This window comes from Euleptes europaea, chromosome 6 (genome assembly GCF_029931775.1).
Source record: "Euleptes europaea isolate rEulEur1 chromosome 6, rEulEur1.hap1, whole genome shotgun sequence".
NCBI classification, from domain to species: Eukaryota; Metazoa; Chordata; class Lepidosauria; order Squamata; family Sphaerodactylidae; genus Euleptes; species Euleptes europaea.
Genome location: NC_079317.1, coordinates 106,002,855 through 106,020,834, shown reverse-complemented (window position 1 = coordinate 106,020,834; position 17,980 = coordinate 106,002,855). Strand labels below are relative to the sequence as shown.

General features: G+C 45.3%; 1 protein-coding gene across 1 annotated transcript in view; it reads left to right on the top strand.

The window, feature by feature from the left end:
- LOC130479639 (unconventional myosin-X-like) overlaps positions 1-17,980 on the top strand; it is a 130,643-nt gene that overhangs the window by 89,564 nt on the left and 23,099 nt on the right. Inside the window, exons 24-30 of the mRNA XM_056852032.1 lie at positions 6,794-6,900; positions 9,429-9,734; positions 10,832-10,871; positions 12,595-13,377; positions 14,731-14,854; positions 16,343-16,586; positions 17,385-17,480. Of these exons, the coding sequence (XP_056708010.1) occupies positions 6,794-6,900; positions 9,429-9,734; positions 10,832-10,871; positions 12,595-13,377; positions 14,731-14,854; positions 16,343-16,586; positions 17,385-17,480 (1,700 nt within the window). The remainder of the gene's footprint in view (positions 1-6,793; positions 6,901-9,428; positions 9,735-10,831; positions 10,872-12,594; positions 13,378-14,730; positions 14,855-16,342; positions 16,587-17,384; positions 17,481-17,980) is intronic.

Sequence of the window (17,980 nt, the reverse complement as noted above, 5' to 3'; positions counted from 1 at the left end):
CCAGTAAAGGCAAAGAAGATTGGCTGCCTAATTCTTGTAAGCCAAAAGGGGTTGCAGCCTCACTTCAGAAATGGCTTTTTTGATCTCTGGTTATGAAAGCAGCAAGCTGAAAAAGGTGGCGAGTGTTTGCAACAGTCTGCCTAGAAGAAGAGTTGGTTTTTATATGCCAACTTTCTCTACCACTTAAGGGAGACTCAGACCGGCTTACAATCACCTTCCCCTCCCCACAACAGACACCCTGTGAGGTAGGTGGGGCTGAAAGAGCTCTAACAGAGCTGTGACTTGCCCAAGGTCACCCAGCTGGCTTCGAGTGTAGGAGTGGCGAAACTAATCCAGTTCACCAGATTAGCCTCTGCCGCTCATGTGAAGGAGTGGGGAATCAAACCCGGTTATCCAGATCAGAATCCACCGTTCCAAACCACCGCTCTTAACCACTACACCACGCTGGCTCTCCAAATCCCCCCTGGGCCAAGGCTGCATGTGCATCTGATTAGAAAAAAATCCTTTCTGGCTGCTGTGGCTCCACAGTCCCAACTCTCCCTTTTTGATGGTCTCTTGCCTGTTTGCCATGCAAGTGGGAAAAGCAGTGGCAGGGGCCTGGGCAGTGGGCACATGGTAGGCAAGAGCGGATTCAACATTGATTGGCACAGAGTTCTCTGCTGGGTTTGGCCAGAGCCTTGAACAGAAGTTCTCTGTAAGAAAGTGGTGCTTTATGGGTAAGAACAGGCACCCTGTTAAGGCGATTCAAGCTTGGGATTGTGGCAGGAATATTCCTTAGCCCCCAAAGGCCATCCCAAACCATATTTGCCCCTATATATACATCCAAAAGGAAGCTATAGCCAGTCTTGACCATCTGATGATGACCATCTGATCACCTATGCAGTGATCTCAAACATGTTGACGGGACCAATTCACTCATTGTAAAGTCCTCATGTCCCATATGTTTCTGCCATGGGTCTTGTCGACAGATGTGCTGTAGGTGAACAGGGGTCCAATTCAGATCAGGACCACAGTACACAGTTTAAGCCTTCTCCCTGATGCTGTTTTCCTACTCCAAGGAGCTGTTATTTATCCTGTTGTGGAAACTTAGAGGAACTGATAGGTTACACCAAATTTGCCCAGTGGGGCAGAGTGGCTTCCTGAAGCCATTTACTCTCTCTCTCTGCTTTTGGAGGCAGTGCACCCAGATCCTCTTGGACTTGTTCTGTTCCTATAATCTGAAAGTCACCAGTGTGTTGTCGATGGCTTTGTGAGTGATCTCTGGGGAGAGTGAGCTCTGAGGCTTGTGCACACATGTGAGCATGGCTATAGGCTTGTACACGTGCTTGGCAGGGTGGTAACTGGGCAGGGAAGGAGTGGGAAATGCTTCCTGTAAAACATATTCAAGGGGGATTTCTATACCAACCAATTGTTCAGTAGAGGAAGGAAAAGGATTAGTATAAGGAATTGTGGAACACAGGAAAGGAAGGGGAAGGCCGAATGGTCTTTCTGTTTCTCATTAAGAACAACAGCTGCCAGTTGACAACTGTAGAGATCTGGAGTTTTTCTGGGTAATAATGTAAGCTTGGGAGAGAATGACGGGAATTATCAGTGACCAAAGCACCAGTCACCACTGGACTGAGAGACTTAATCTTTCTGGCCACCAGCTCTGCCCCTCACCCCAGGCTGTCCGTGAACGTCTGGCTTGGTCTCAAGCTTGGGTTTGGTTTTAATTCAGAAGCACTCCCCCTCCCCCATACATGATCACATCCATGTGTTCAACACCGGTTTGAACTTTAAATATATGTTTGTACACGTAGGTTGCATCCAAATGGTCCTCCAGTCTCTGATGTGCTAAATCAGCATACCAACGTTCCATAAATTATTGTATTTTTTTAGAGGAAGAGTTGGTTTTGATATGCCGACTTTCTCTACCTTTCAGAGCGGCTTACAGTCGCCTTCCCTTCCCCTCCCCACAACAGACACCTTGTGAGGTAGATGGGGCTGAGAGAGCTCTAAGAGAACTGTAAGTGGCCCAAGGTCACCTAGCTGGCTTCCTGTGGAGGAGTAGGGAATCCAAGCCCGGTTCTCCAGATTAGAGTCTGCTGCTCTTAACCAATACTCCACGCTTTATATCACTGCACCATGCTCTATCACAGCCAAAGCCAGGCTCAGAGTGGCTCACATCACAACAATCCATATGGCATCCAAATTACATGACATGCATACTGATCCACAGTTCCCAGTATAGTTTTCTTGGCAAATATCCATATGATCAGAATTTTCTCTGAACCAAAGGGGCACACTATATTCCAGCCGCCCTTAAACTTTTTCAGGTGAAAACTCTAGCACAAATGTTATATGGAACACAACTTGATTCTCCATCCTCATGTCTTATTCCCATGGAACAAGTGCAATCCAAGTTTCTTAGAGCTGCCCTGCAGTTGCCAAGATGTGTATCAAAGGCTATGATCCATTTAGAAACTGGCATGATGAAGGTGGAGGCATGGGTTGTCTTGTCCTCACTTTATTAATTTCCTCACAAAATTAATTTCAACCCCAAGGGTATTCTTCCACTGATGCTTTGTGATACCTTTAGGTCAAAATGGATAATAGCCATTGAAGACAAACTAAATAACCTGTGTTTTACCCCCCCTAGCACTACTTCAGTTAGGGTGGGATCAAGCTGAGTCACCTATAAACCAAAGTTTATAGGTTAAAGATATCGAGCGACAAGTAGATCTAGCAAGAGTGCCCCTATTTATGGCTCCCCCCCACCCCAAATTTATCCTTGCACCGGCAGCCTATCTCCGTTACTTAGAGATAAACAAATATAGGACGGTTTTTACCTTGGCTAGGTGCTCAGCCTTACCCTCTGCTATGTTAGAGGGGAAATTCAAGAAGATACCCAGGGCAGAGAGACTATGCCCCTGCAAATCTGGGGATTTAGAAACCACTGATCATGTTCTCCTGAACTGTAACTTTTACACTATACCCCGTTCTAAGTTTATTGAGCCCCTCATACTGAGAATGGGACCGGACGGGAAAAGAGAAAAGATAGAAAAGCTCCTACAAGGAGATAATCCCTCAATCGCCTCTCAGGAAGCAAAATTTTGTACGGCTGCAATGAAAATTCGTTGCCACAGAGTAGTCTCTTAGTCCAAATGGCAGATGTAACTTGGATGTTTTTTGTTTTGGGTTTTTTTTTTTTAAGTGACTTAAGACTTGGACTGTAAACCTTTGTCGGTAACACCATTTTAGTCCATGTATCTTGTTTTATCTGGCCAAGGGCCGCAAATAAACTATCTATCTAGCTATCTGACGGAAGATGAGATCTTCATGGAGGCAGTTAAGGTCCTCTTTGGCCCTTCTTGGGCCCCTAGAAGCCTCCATTCAAAATGCAAGAAGATCTTGGATGAGAGAGCCTTATTTTGGATAACTCTCTACCTGTCCCCCCTGGATTTATGACTTTTTTTTAATGTACTTGATGGAATACATCCAGATCTCATATCAGAAGCAAGTGCTTGAGTGAATGGGGGAGCCAAAACTTTCCTTTTTCAAGGACCCACAGGTCTTGAGCAGTTAATGGTGGAGAGATACTTGGGCCACTGCCAGTGTTATACTTGGATCTCTATCCATCAGCAAAAAAAAAGACCACCCTATCACCTGACACAGTGGCAGGTAGTTTAGTTAAAGTAGGAGTGATCCATTGGTCATGTTGGAGTTTAAAATGGGGGCACTCCAACATCATATGAGAGAGCGTATCGATTTTCTTCATATTACATGAGCAAAGTCTTTCTGGGTAGGGTAAATTGCCATATCTTTCATTTAGCACTGATGAAGGTGCAGCGTTCAGACGAGCAAGCGTAAAGGCTCTTCGGAAACCAGGGACTGTTAGATTGCTGAAATATGGTGGAGTTTGCAGAGGAGGAAGGATACCTAAAAATTGAGTAGAGCATACTCTTTGAACACGCACTGTAGAGCTGGAGTAATCCAGTTTTTTGTCTCGCTCGTAATATTAACATAGATTTTCTTTTCCTCATGCTTAGTAGAGTATCCTTAGATTGGCCTAGAAGTGATATTTTTTTATTAATTTCTTGCATCCAACAGGAGTTGAACTGATGTTGATTTAACTCATAAATAAGGCCATCCTTCTCAGCTGAAAATATAATCTTGAGATGATGTTTAAAGGCTTGTAGCCATGCTTTGGGTTCAATGGAGCCTTGGTCTAGTGCTGGCCTTCAGCTTACTCCAGCTACGCATCTTCTAGCCCCTGTAATACGACGTAAAAACTGACACAATGGATAGGCTGACCATACGTAACGTTTTGAACAGGACAGTCCCGTCCTTATCATACTTCCCGGCCATCCCGTCTTTTTAATTAAAATGTCAGTTTTGCCCATTTTGTGCCTCATTACACTTCCGACGTTTGTTTCTTTCAGTTCTGACATTTCTTATGTTGCATGCAGGCGTGGCTGGGTAAATTCTCACAGAGAAAGTGCTCCGATCGATCGGGTTACACTACACAGAGCTCAGCTCCTCCTCCCCATGCCAAGAGTGTGAAGGAAGGAGGAGGGGAGAAGGAAGGGAGTGACCGGGAGAGGGGCTGCTGGTGCTTAGCAGCTAGCCATGATAGCAGGACTATCAAAGTCCTTCCTGCGTGCAGCAACAGGGAGCAAGTCAGGAGAGCCAGAGAGGAGTGAAAACAGACCATCAGGCAGGAATCCGCAGATATCTGCTGGTGAAATAGCGCCCAAACCATAATAAGCAATGACTGCACGTTTCAGTATGTTTTTACATATCAAATTCCTCATTGCACATGTGCATTAATATTTATCATGTTGCTGTAAAATTATATAAAATTATTACTATTAAATATTTTTATTTTTTAGAGTGGATATTTGCTATATTTTCCTATTGTACATTATTTTTCTGAATATGGCACCCATGTACTCTTGTTCCTATTGCTGTATAGTTGGGACATATTGAGAAAATATGGCCCCAGGAGCATAAAAAATATTTTCGTTTAAGCTCTTGGTTTGAGAAATATAGTGATTAGCTAAAACAACTAAAATATAGTGGAATGTTGTATGTAGTATAAAATAACAGTATTATTTTTAAATTTCTCAATTTGATTTTAGCCAGTAACTATTGACCCTTAATCAGAATATTACATAACCCCTGTCCCATTTTTGCTATCTCAATGTCCTGTTTTTGTCTCAAGGAAATATGGTCAGCCTAACAATGGAAGATAAATACTTTCATTGATCTCAAGGATCCAAACTGAAGCACCATATTAACGTTGTGGAGTGATTGGGATATATTTTCCTCCTTTATAAAACAAAAAACAAAAAACGTTCAATTGCTGCCACCAATGGTTTAATTTTCTTGGTTATAAATCTAAAATGAGGTTTCCAACTAGGGTTAGAATTAAAAATCACACCCAGGTATGGAAAGCTAGTGACTTGTTCCAATTGAGTATCATCAATTCTCCAGGTTATGGGAATAAATTTCTTGGCTTTTGAAAATACCATAACTTTGGGTTTTGAATAGTTGATCCTGAGTTCTTCTGTTTTACAATATTTTGAGCACTGGTATAATAATCTTTTCAAGGCCCACCTGGTTGCGAGACAAGAGAATAGCATCGTCCACATATAAAAGTAAAGATATGACTTTTGAGGCTAAATGTGGGGGGTGGGATTCTGCTGAGGAGAGATTGGTGGAAAGATCATTCAAATATAGGTGCCAAAAGGCACATCCAGCTATCATATCAGAGGCAAGTGCTTGAGTGAATGGGGTAGCCAAAACAGAGAAAAGAGATTTGATTTCATGAAACTCCAGTTTTGGAATATTAAGTCTTATCACTAACAAGGTGCTGAAAGATCTGGCAGAACTGATACGGTGTGCATTTCCCCCTTTTGATGTCCTGTTAATTGGCATCCCTCAATCCAGACGTGTAGGCTTAGTGGCACAAACTGGACTGAAAGCCTTGAAGATAACGGCACCTGAAATAATATGTGTTTACAATATGTGTAAGTCTACCTTTCTGCCAGGCGGCTGGGTCCCAAGGTGGTAGGATATCCAGGTGTGCCTGAAATGCTGCAACAACTACCTGATCCTGTGCCTGTTGGAATAGCTCTTGGAGGGATCTGATGGAAGCGCAGGCAGTGGCGATGAGAAGAAACCCTCCGCCTGAACTGGCAGCCGGGGGAAGGCTGGCACGGCGGCAGCGGGTGCAAAGAAGCCAGGGGAAATAAATATGTGGGAATTGGCCACAGCGCGGGAGACGGTCTCTGGGAAGATTCCCGCTTCCCTCCCCTTCCTTGGAATGGGCACCTTGGCATAGTTACGCCTGCCATTTCCCGCGTTTTCCTCGCCATGGGTTGCTTTCTGTTTGAGCAATGACATCCTGTCCCTCTGCCTCTTTAGGACTCTGGAATTGCAGGCCCTGCGCGTCTTGGAAGGCGTAGCTGTGTTGCAGGAAGGGTTAACAAAAAATTGAAAGCAGTACATCCTCCTCCTCCTCCTCCTCTTTTCCTCTCCCTCCCTCCCCATCCTTGAGCATGGTGTGGAAGAGGGGGGGGTCCTGGGCTCCCTTTGGCTCCTCTCCCTGCGCAGCTTTTCGCTTGTCCATCAGCAAAAGCCCCCAGAGGGGAAGGGCCGGCAGAGCAGGGGCAGCTTTGGCGCAGGGGTATAAAAGGAGCCCTCTGTGCCCTGCGACGGGCAGGCGGGCAGGCATGGGACCCGCTGGTGCTGCTTGGGACTTGCTCTTTCCTCTCTTTGTGTTTGGGGAAACTCCTCCCCGGGGTACCAGGTTTTCCTGAAGGAGGCTCTGGAGCAAAAACTGGAGAAGGCCCGGGAAGAGGAGCGGAGGAAGGCGGTGACCATCATCCAAGCCCACGTCCTGGGCTACATGGCAAGGTCAGTGCCCCCCCGCCCCTTGCCTTGCAGGAATGCTCTCTGCCTGCCAGGTTTCTCTCCGTTCAGCCTCCCTGCTCCGAGCTGGGCTTTCCCTGCACGTCCCTTCCCCACCCCCTCTCGAAAAGCGAGCCCTTCTAACAGGCCCCTGCCTGCAAAGTTATCTGCCTGTCCTGCCTCTCCCTCCTGTTGCACTTCTCGTCCCTCGTGAAACTGATCCTGCCGATTGCTGGCTCTCCCTGGCAGCATTCATTGTCCTCACTGCTTGACAATAGCACCGAGATCCGGAGTGGCCTGCCTTCCTGATAACGTCCCTCTCGTTCCTGCTTCCCTGAGGGGCAATCCTGGCTACAGAGGAAAAAAGGAACCGTGAGCAGACCCTCTCTCCTCGTTGCTGCTGCACCTATTTCTGTCTTGGCTCCCTTGTCCATGCCTGTCTGCTGTGATCTCTTTATATTCGGCAGTGCAGGCTTTTGTCTCCGCTTGTCCTGGCAATTTGCTATGCATGCCCATTGTTACAATCACCTCCCTTCTGTAGCGGCTGTGGTGTTGCTGCAGAGGCCGTGTGTTTTCCACGGGTGCACCACACGGTGTAGAATCTGGCATTGGGCACAGATTGCAATATGCTGAGTATCTCGTCTTTTTTTTTAAAAAAAAAAAAATTCCCCCCAAATTTCTAGCCTTCTTTAAGATCACAGAAAGAGACTGGGAAGTGCGCGGGCAGTGCCCTGGTGAGATGTCATTGATTGGACAAAGTTGGGGGGAGGGGGTTAAGCAGAATTTCCAGCAGGTGGGGCCTCAGCACATTGCATAGTCATGGTGAAGGGCAATCACAAGCAGAATAAACTGTGCAAATATTTGAGATATAACTAGACTCTGGTTGCAGACACGGAACTCCCAAGTTGTGAAAAGCCCCTTTGCTCCAAATCTGCTGGATTCTGCCTGTGTTTTGATAGTGCTCAGCCCTGATGCATAGCCGGGCTATCACCGTTGATGCTGCCGCCACCACCACCACTAGTTCTACTGTTACAGTGGAAGGATGGTATTCTGCAAGTTTTTAAAAAATTGCCCTGGTAACCAAAATTTTGTGGCAAATAACCTCTGCTTTCTTAGGCAAGTATTTCCATGCAAGTGTTTATTTTGCATAATTCATCTTCTTCTGCTTAGAGAGGAAGGATCGAAGACCCAAGCAGAGCCGGATCTACTGTGAGGCTAGCTCTGGCTGCAGGTTTTAGGGTCCTGTTAATGAGCTGCAGATTTATCTGTTGAGGAAGTGGGAAGCTGCTATTAGGACTCTCTACACCTCAGTCTCTCAGGCGCATCTGCACTTAAGGCCCTGGCTGCAGGAAATCCTGCTCTGGCTTCTGAAGAGGCTCCTAAACAGAATTCAACTGGCCTTTTAATGCCATCTTGCTTCATCCTGCGGTTTCACCAGTATTTGCACACACACACACACACACACACACTTTCAAGCTTATCTTTGGAACTTCAAGTGTTGTAAACTTTTTTGAATACAATAACTGAGATTCTTGGAGGATGTTGAAACCTGTGTCAAAATCTATTTCTTTGAGTGCAGTCACTGATTTGCAGATGACCCGGGGCCCTGATAGTTCACTTCTCTTACTGTTTAACTTTTTATGTAGCACTATCAATGAGTTGGATGAAACAGCAGCGTGTTTTTAGTTTTTCTCATGGGTGGCTTTGTTAAACTGCAGCAGTCTCCTAATTCCTTGTATATATCTTTTCCACATATTGCCACTGTTCTACAAAAATAATGTGGATTTTTCAGATTCTTCAGTGGATTCTTCTACCAGTTCTTTGGTTTGATCCCTCTTAACAAAGATGTCAGCCAGTTGGATTCTTAGTCATATCAACACAGCCATATCATACATGGATAAAACAACTAGCTTCAGATTGCCAATGATGTAGATTTTGAACCCAGAACCCAATTATTTCCTGTATTTCTCCATTCTTGCAGGGTAGCGATGGAGGAGGGTGGCACTGGGCATGTCTCACTAATAAATGACAGTCAGCCCTGACTGTGTACCCTGTGCTGAGGGGACCACGGCTTCTAGACAGATGATCTCCAGCAACTGCCCATTAATCCTTGAATTTTAGGCTAGCAAGCAGTGTGACTGCACATAAATGTCTACATAGCAGTCTATAGTGTTATGTTAAAAGAGGGCTAAGGCAAAAATGGATGGATGGAAGAATGCGGCTCCCTCGTATGTGGGGTGGCAAGCATGTCTTGTGTAACCCAGAGCTCTTGCACTTTTCTCTGCTGAGCAACAAGTCAAAACAAGAAATGAGTGGCCCCAAGAGAGAGAAGCCTAGAATGCTGTCAAAATGGAAGAAACTGACTGGGTGACAGATGCAGGGAAAAGGATGTGTGGATCCTTTTTGTGAGAGAGTGGTTGTGTTTGTGCTGATGCAACATGACTCAGATAATGTCAAGGGCAAATTCTTGGGAGGCGCTAGTGAGAAGGGATCCCTGATTGAGTGTAATATCCATCTTCCTTCTTTTGATTCAGGAAGAGGTATCGAAGGGTTCTTGCAAGTGCCATAATCATCCAGAAGAATTATCGTGCTCACTTCTGGAAGAAGTCCCTTCTGCGTCTGAAGGCCTCTGCCATTGTCCTTCAGAAACACTGGCGTGGACAGCTGGCACGCAGCCTCTATCAACACCTGCTACAGGAAGAACAGAGGCGGAAACAAGAAGCCGAGGAGCAGAGGCAGCAAGAGGAAGAGAGGATTAAAAAGGAGGAAGAGGAAAGACAATGGCAAGAAGAGAGGGAGTGTAAGAGGAAGCAGGAGGAGGAAGAGGAGAAGAAGAAAAGGTACAAGGCTGCTCTATTTCTGAGGCATAGTTATTCCAAACGGCAGCTGTGATGCTAAATCTGAGTCTGGGCTGTACCGCTTCAGTCTGCGGGTGGCAGTTTGCATGATTGAATGCTCCTTCACGTAAAAGCAGTTCCAGGCACACAGAAAACAGAATGGCAGGAAGAAGGATGGTAGTTTAGCCATCTCCCTGACGTGTATGATTTTTTTCCCATGGGAGCTTATTTAATAGTTTGAGCCACACCTGCAGTCTGAAGTGGTACAGTCCAGACATGGCTTTACCATCTGCTGTTTGTGAAAACTAGGCCTTCGACAACCTGCTCATGATATGAAGTGTTGTGAATACTCTGCAAAAAATTTTTAAAAATGTAATTAAACGATGCTCAAAGGGAGTGTACATACTACACTTTGCAGGACACTTCTGCATAATCATGGATCTGCTAAATCAGGGGAAGGGGCAAAGCCACACAGAGCACTGAAGCCCTAGAAATCACCCTCAGTGACCTCTCTCCCTCCTCCAGGGTTTTCCATACACATTTTAGAGCCCAGTTTCACTCCCCAAGCCAGTACCAAATTCCACATTTGTGGAATAGTGGGATACACACAGCTCTTGGTCAGCCAGATGGCAGCTCCCTGGGTTGGTGTGGTACCACTAACCCCTTTCCCTGGAACACTCCTGTGTTTATCACAGAAATATAGTTGTGCCAGCTGCACCACCCACTCTATTCCCAGGGTGGTTCCTGTAAGTCAGGAGCATCACTGTGGGCACACCTTGAGTCTGTGAGGGGGTCTGAGAACCAAACCAGATGAGATGCAGGAAGGGCTGTGTCTCCCCCTGCAAGCGTGGTGTAGTGGTTAAGGACTCTAATCTGGAGAACCAGGTTTGATTCCCCACTCTGAGAGGTCAGAGAGGGAGAGGTCAGAGCCGCACTGGCATCCCCATCGCAGCGCCCCCAACCCCCTCTGGGTGAAAAGGTGGAGCAACACGGGGTGTGTGAGAGCTCCGTGCGAGTGTCCCACAACCCCCCCGTGCAGCCTCTGGCATGCTGGGCGGTGCAGGTTATTGATGGGGGTTTTTTTGTTCTGTTTTGAGCAGAGGAGAAGAGCAGCTGGAAGACACACTGCAGATGGCGCAGGTATGTTCGGTTGTCTCATTCATTCTGTCTTTTCTTTCAGAGCTCAGCAACAGAAGACAAGGACATACTTGCAGCTGTGTTCCTTTTTATAATAATAACAACCTTTTGTAATATTAACAAACATCATGATTTTCTTTGGGGTCCTCATGATCAGACACATGTTGTAAATTCCATGCTGGGAACTAAGTTCTCTGGGTGTATGGGGCCTGATTAGGATTGGGATCACAGCACACAGGCTGAGAGTGTGTTGTGTGTTCTCCTGCACCACTTTCCCAGCCTGAAATAGCTTCCTTATGGGGGTCCACAATGTGCCCCATTGTGAGCTCCATATGTTTCAGTGGGGAACATGTAGGTTTTCCTATGGGAACAATTTCAGGTGAGAAAGCAGTGTAGGGAGGAAAGGCATTAGTCTCTTCTCTCCATATACTGTGGTCCCAGTCTAAATTGAGCCCCTACATGCCTGAGAATTAAATTCCTAGCACAGAACTTGCAACACACATCTGATCATATAGCTCTTAGGAGGACCAGGGAAAATGTAACATGTAGTTAGGCCCTCAGGGCATGGTTTGTAGGATGCATTCCCATGTTATATCACTGTGTTGATACCATTAGTCTAAATATGATACCTTACCAATCGTCACATCATGAGATGACAAGAGTCACTGGAAAAGACCGTCATGATAGGAAAAGTTGAGGGCAGCAGGAAAAGAGGAAGACCCAACAAGAGATGGATTGACTCAATAAAGGAAGCCACAGCCTTCAATTTGCAAGATCTGAGCAAGGCTGTCAAAGATAGGACATTTTGGAGGACTTTCATTCATAGGGTCGCCATGAGTCGGAAGCGACTTGACGGCACTTAACACACACACACACACACACCAGTCTTGCTTCCTTCCATCTACAGATGTGAGCAAAAGTATCACCTATCTAATAGAGCATGCACATTGCATGTTTCTTTGTATGAGTGGACTCCTTTGCACATGGTTCCTTATAGAGTGCCTTATGCTTTCACTTGTGCTTTCCAGTGTTCAAGATTCCATTGTCACACATTGTTATTTAGGTTGACGCTGCTGTACCTATTAGTTTCATTTATAGTCTGCCTTTCTCACTGGGGCTTGAGGCAGATAACAAATATGACAAGACCTATTCACTCCCTCAGCAAGTGAATTACTTAAAACATTTAAAACATTTAAAACATTTGACTCTAACAAGAAGATTCCTAGTAAAACAGAGCAATGCAGTGGGGCCAGGCAGATTACAGGTATGAGAAAGACTATTCAGTCAATGAGTGAACGGAGTACAAAATATGATAAAACAATTCAGTCTAACAGCAAAGATTCTTAATAAAACAAAATAATGCAATGAGAGAAACAACAGTTCTTAAAAGAGTTTACAGTGGTCTGAAAGACTACTGTGTCATTTCTTTTGTCTTCATGTCGCCTCTGGTCAAACAGATTTTTGTAACAGAACAAAACCCTACAAAAATTAATGTTCCAGAGGTGAGAAATGGATGAATGTATACACTACAAACACTGATTCATTCTCAAACCATCTTCAGCTTTTTGTGAAAAAATATAGTCATGTATTTCCAACCTTAGAACAGAAAAAATGTTGAAATTTAAGAACGTAAGTGTTGGACATTCATCACTGGGGCATCTTTTGATTTATTAGACTTGTTGATGCATCACTGAAGTTGATTTGTGAACGTTTGCATTTATTTCAGGTGAAGGTGTTCAGGACCCATGAAGAAGACCAACCATTGCAAGAAGAGGAACGGCGTCAGATGGAGGAGATCCTGCGGCTAGAAAGGGAGATCGAGAAGCTGCAGTGGCAGCAGAAGACAGAACATGTTTCCATTGCCTGTGAAAACACCAAGAATGAGATAAAGCGCCAGCGAGAAGAGGAAATACAGAGGCTGGAGAAGGAAGCTTCCAGAGTGGCGCAGGAATTCTTGGAGCTGCTGGACTTCGGAAACCTGGACGAGAGTGTGCAAGGTCTGGAGCATTCTCTTTCCAGTGAAGGAACCCTCAACATTGAATGCAGCCTGGTGGCTCCTCTGGCTGAGGAAGAGGAAGATGAAGGTTTTCCTGCTGATGAAGAGGGGCCGCCTGTCCCCAGCCCAAGCCTGTTGAACCAAGACAGCACTAGAACCAGTGATAATTACTATTCAGAGGAGGACACATCTCCAAACGTGCCATTTCTTAGGAAGGGAGAAGAAGAGGAGGCCAACTCGCTGGCTTTTCCTGCAGAGAGACCCATAAGTCCTGAGACACAGCACATGGAAAGCATTTACCACACCGCCTCTGAAATCCTGCCTAGTGACAATGGGGAGGTGGAAGATCCAATTTACAGCTTGCCGCCAGATGTGGAGTCGGACTATGACCATGAAGAGTTTGATGGCAGTGGAGAGGTTGGCAGCACTGCAGCCGAGCCCTTAAAGAGAGACAAGGTCTTGCACAATTCTCACAGCAATGGCATGGACTCTAACCCTGGGAGTTTGGACTCGGTGAGAATTATTTTTTACCTTTAAGTGGAAAATAGGCCTTGTTTCAAGCAGGAGATGTGCCTTTCTTCATCTTTCCCAAGTATTTTGGCATCCATCTTTTGTTGCTAGTTAATTTGCTCCTTGGGGATACAAGTGTCTTAACACATCTCTGACTTCAGCCCTGAGATCATAGGAAGCCGACAGCCCAAAATCACAGCTGGTATTATTTCACCTCACTTATTAACCTGTTTCTGTTACTCTCACTTGTGGGATCATCCAGGTCATCTTGCCTAACTTTCCAGTTCTTGTGATGAAGGAGCAATCTCCCACATTGGTGTCGCTGGCACATTTAATTAGCACACTACTCTTTTGATCACCCAGGTTGCTAGCAAAAACAAGTGAGTAAAATATGTCCCAGAACTGATTCTGGAAGAATGCACACTGGCTTGCTCAGTCCCTTTAATCTGTTGATTCCTTACCCATCTGACAGTACTTGTAGCATCATTACGTGCCATTTTGTGCTTGCCCATGAGTTGCTAAGACCCTACTTGCACAGTTGCTTGTTCTTATGCTATAAATGTGCACATTTCCAATTGGTTCTGCACAACCTTCCCTCAAGGTAGTTTTAACAAACAGGCTGTCCAAACAGGATGCAGGCTCTGTTCACTTTTGGCCCACTGAAAATATAGTCTCATCTGCTGAATAATTTCTCCATAACCGGTAAGAAACAAAGCAGGCCTTGATTTTTTCCCCTTTGTGCTACCTGTGAGTGTGTGTGTTAAGTTGTATGCACACCAGATTCCTTTCACATGACCTGCTGCTGGTGTTCATACGATGTGTTATTTTTTTAAAAAAGTTCACAAATACTGACCAGGCGAGGGGAACTTTTATTTGAACAGAAACATTTGAGGAAGGAATTGGTGAGGAGCATGAAATGAGATGCAAAATTAGCTGAGTGTTGGTTTACATGTTCCTGTACAAAAATAGCTCTGTCCTCTGCTGATGCATTCCGTTATCAGGGTGGGGCAAGGTGCAGAAGCTGAGGTGGTTTCAACTTCAGGGAATTATTGCAGTAGACTCTTAAATTTAGCTAGTTCTAAAATGGAGTAAAAGGCAACCACTGGCAACAGTAAGGCAAGCTTTTGGGCTTAGCCACAAAATTAATCACCTGCCTTTGTCTCTTTCTGCCTTGTGAACAGAAGTAACTTGTGACCCTCATCCCAGCTAGTCAGCTCAGGACTCTGTTTCTGGCCCCCGCTAGTACTCAACTCTGTGGAGGAAGCGTGATCAGGGCCACCTGGAAAGGGTGCGCCTACTTTTGTGTCTGCCAGACTGCTTTTGTTTCCAGATGGTAACAGTTCCTTTTGATCCTAGTTTCTAGATAGCGAGGAGGAAGCCGATGCTTACATGGACACAGATGAAGAATTCTATGGTGGCCGGGTAACTGTGCTCAACGGGTCAGGGCCAGCCTATTTTCACAGCTATCTCTACATGAAAGGTAAGCTGCTTCGTCAGGCCCACGAGGTTAAGGAGGAACTTCTGTCTCAAGTCCCAATCCCATTATTAATTTTTTTAAAAAAATATTTTCACTCCATTTTTTCCCCACGAAGCAAAACCTAAGGCGGTTTCCCATGGAAGGCACTCTAAACAGACCAAAAAAAAAAATTCCTTAAGTACTTTCCCTGTCTTCTTAAATCCCAGATCAAAATCCATATTTCTGTGTAGAGAAGGGATTTAGAAAGAAAACTTGGCTGAAGCAGGTTTGAATTGGTACCTGTATAGCAAGTGAGTAGTGATATGTGATGCCGGAGGGCCAGGTGTCTGCGATCCGCTGCTTGCTGTGGCTCTACCTGGGCCATATTAAGTTCAGAGATGTGGAGGAGCTCTTGTGCAAGCGGAACACATTTAATTTTGCTTTTACACTTTGGTCACCAGGAGAGTAGCTTTTTAGTGGGGTTTGTGAGGGTTTGCTAAATTCCAAAAATCTTTGCCCTTCCCACTTATGACCAGCACTACTCATAAAGTTGCGTGTTTTGGTATATTTGCTGCAAACACTTTTTGAATATAGTTTCCACCCCACTCCACTTTGAATCGATATTGCTTTACCATATTTAAATCCCTTTCTTCCTCAAAGGAGAATCAGGACCACCATAAATGATATGTTGTCTTCACAATAAACCCCCCAGGCAGGTTAGGTGAACAGCCAGAGATTTGTCTAAAGGCTACTCAGTGAATTAAATGGAGGTTTGAATCCTGATGCATCCGCCACACCACTTCTGTAATACTATCCCTCCTGAAGCAAGGCCCTTACACCTTCCATTCCGTTTGTGCAGGTGTTCCACTACTGTATGAGCACTAATATCTCCCTAGTTTTAATGATAATGCCGGTGCTGTTTCCTATAAAGAAGATCCTCTGTACGAGCCCTTTGCCTTATGGAGGTGAAAGACTAGGGGGTTCATGAAGCTAATATTTTCACATTTTTAGGGAGGCTGTTTCTATCCCCCATTTGGAAGCACACAACTTGCAATCTGCCTGTATAGGAGGCCTTTTATTTTTCAGAGAACTGCTATGATCAGTGAAGGAATTTTGTCATACTGGTGTCTAGTCAAGTGCTGGTGGTGCACAGATGGCAGGCATTTTGATGCTGCAGAGAGTTTGACGAAATCTGCTCCCTGCGTGGTGGTGTGGTTAGGAGGGGTAGACTCTAATCTGGAGAACCGGGTTTTATTCCCCACTCCACATGAGCGGTGAAGCTAATCTGGTGGACCGGGTTGGTTTCCCCACCTCTACACATGAAGCCGGCTGGGTGACCTTGGGCTAGTCACAGCTCTCTTAGAGCTCTCTCAGCCCCACCTACCTCACAGGGTGTCTGTTGTAGGGGGGGAAGGTGATTGTAAGCTAGTGTGAGTCTTCCTTAAGTGGTAGAGAAAGTTGGCGTATAAAAACCAACTCTTCTTCTTCTCTTCTTCTTCTTCCTTCATACAGGAGGCCTGATGAACCCCTGGAGACGGCGCTGGTGTGTCCTGAAAAACGAGGCCTTCATGTGGTTCCGAGCCAAGCAAGAGGCCTTGAAGTCTGGCTGGCTTTACAAGAAGGGAGGAGGCATGTCCACACTGTCTCGGCGGAACTGGAAGCGCCGCTGGTTTGTGCTGAGAGAGGCCAAGCTGATGTACTTTGAGAATGACAGTGAAGAGAAGCTCAAAGGGACGATTGACATCAGAAAGGCCAAGTATGGCAAATCGTTATATCTCCACTCCTAGAACAAGGCTTAGCCAATTGACCAGACTTGATTCTCCTCTCTAGCCCTTGTTGTGATGACAGAAATGAGAGACTATTCGTTTATTTTAAAATATTTATATATTTGCTTGTTCTTATATCTCCCAAGCATTGCAAGACCTATGATGGGTAAATTAGTCCTGAGGGAAGAGTTTAGAAGAAAGGCTTCTTGATTGTAGAGCTAGAAGTTGTGAGAGAGGACGGGTACCTCCTGAAAGAGGAGCCTTTGATCTGGTTTCTTGAATGTGAAGGTGCCTCAGAGGTTTCTTTAAAATCCCCATGGTGCTACCTCAGGCTTCTGAGTATAGCAGGAAGGCTCTGGGGCAGAACTTTCACACTCTACTTACCTGTTCTGCATGGAGAATAATAGTACTTCAGAGCTGTCTGGGAATTTTCTCCCAGTCAGTTTCACCATAGTTCCGGTCACGTGAGAGAAGTTAGTACTAATGATACGCCTCCCTGGTCTCTGCCCTGTTTCTCCTAATTTTAAGGCTGTTTTTCTGTCTTTGTTAATGGCATTTTGGTGGTCTAGTCAAGTGGAGGTAATCTCCTGATGGAGGTTGCTTCCCTACCCCAATGCATCACTTTCCTTTCCCTTTGGACACTTTTGCTTGCTTATTTGGTGCCACCAGAGAAGATGCTCTGAAGTATCTCTGTGAGGTCAGGGGAAGCACTGAATGTCTTTTGTTAGGTATAACCTTTGTACGGCAGCCTTGGGATCCTAGTTCTCACCATTTCCTGTTTTTTCCAGGGAGATTGTGGATATTCATGAGAAAGAGAATGCTCTTGATATTGTGACGAATGATCGAGTTTACCACATAGTGGCTGAGTCACCAGAGGATGCCAGGTATGGGATGCTGGAAAAGGTGTGCATTTCTAAAGCATCTTCGGTCAACATTCCTAACCCTGCCCTGGAAACCAAAGTTGCTTTTTACATCTTCTGCCATTTAAACTGTCAATAAATAAACAAACTGTTGCAATATCTTGCAAACTTACTCAGCCAAATTAAACCACCTTGCAGTCTGATGTTGTAACTCCAGTTGGATGTATTCTCGTATCCATCTGAACTAGTTTTGCTAACGAAATCCTATGTTACCGGTGCTGCAGTAGACATCTAAAGTGTAGACAACTTCCTGAATGTGTTTTAGACACTATCATGACTACAGTTACAGCATCACTGGTCAATTGGCAGAGAGCATCAGGATGAGCATCAAAATCTTGCAAATGTCTTAGCTCCTGTCACTTATTCTCTCTGGAGCTATTTACGCTGTTGGCATCTTCTGTGTGCCATCTGCTCCATGGGTGTGGCACCATTGTCTGCTGTAAGTTAATTAACTGCCAGAGGCT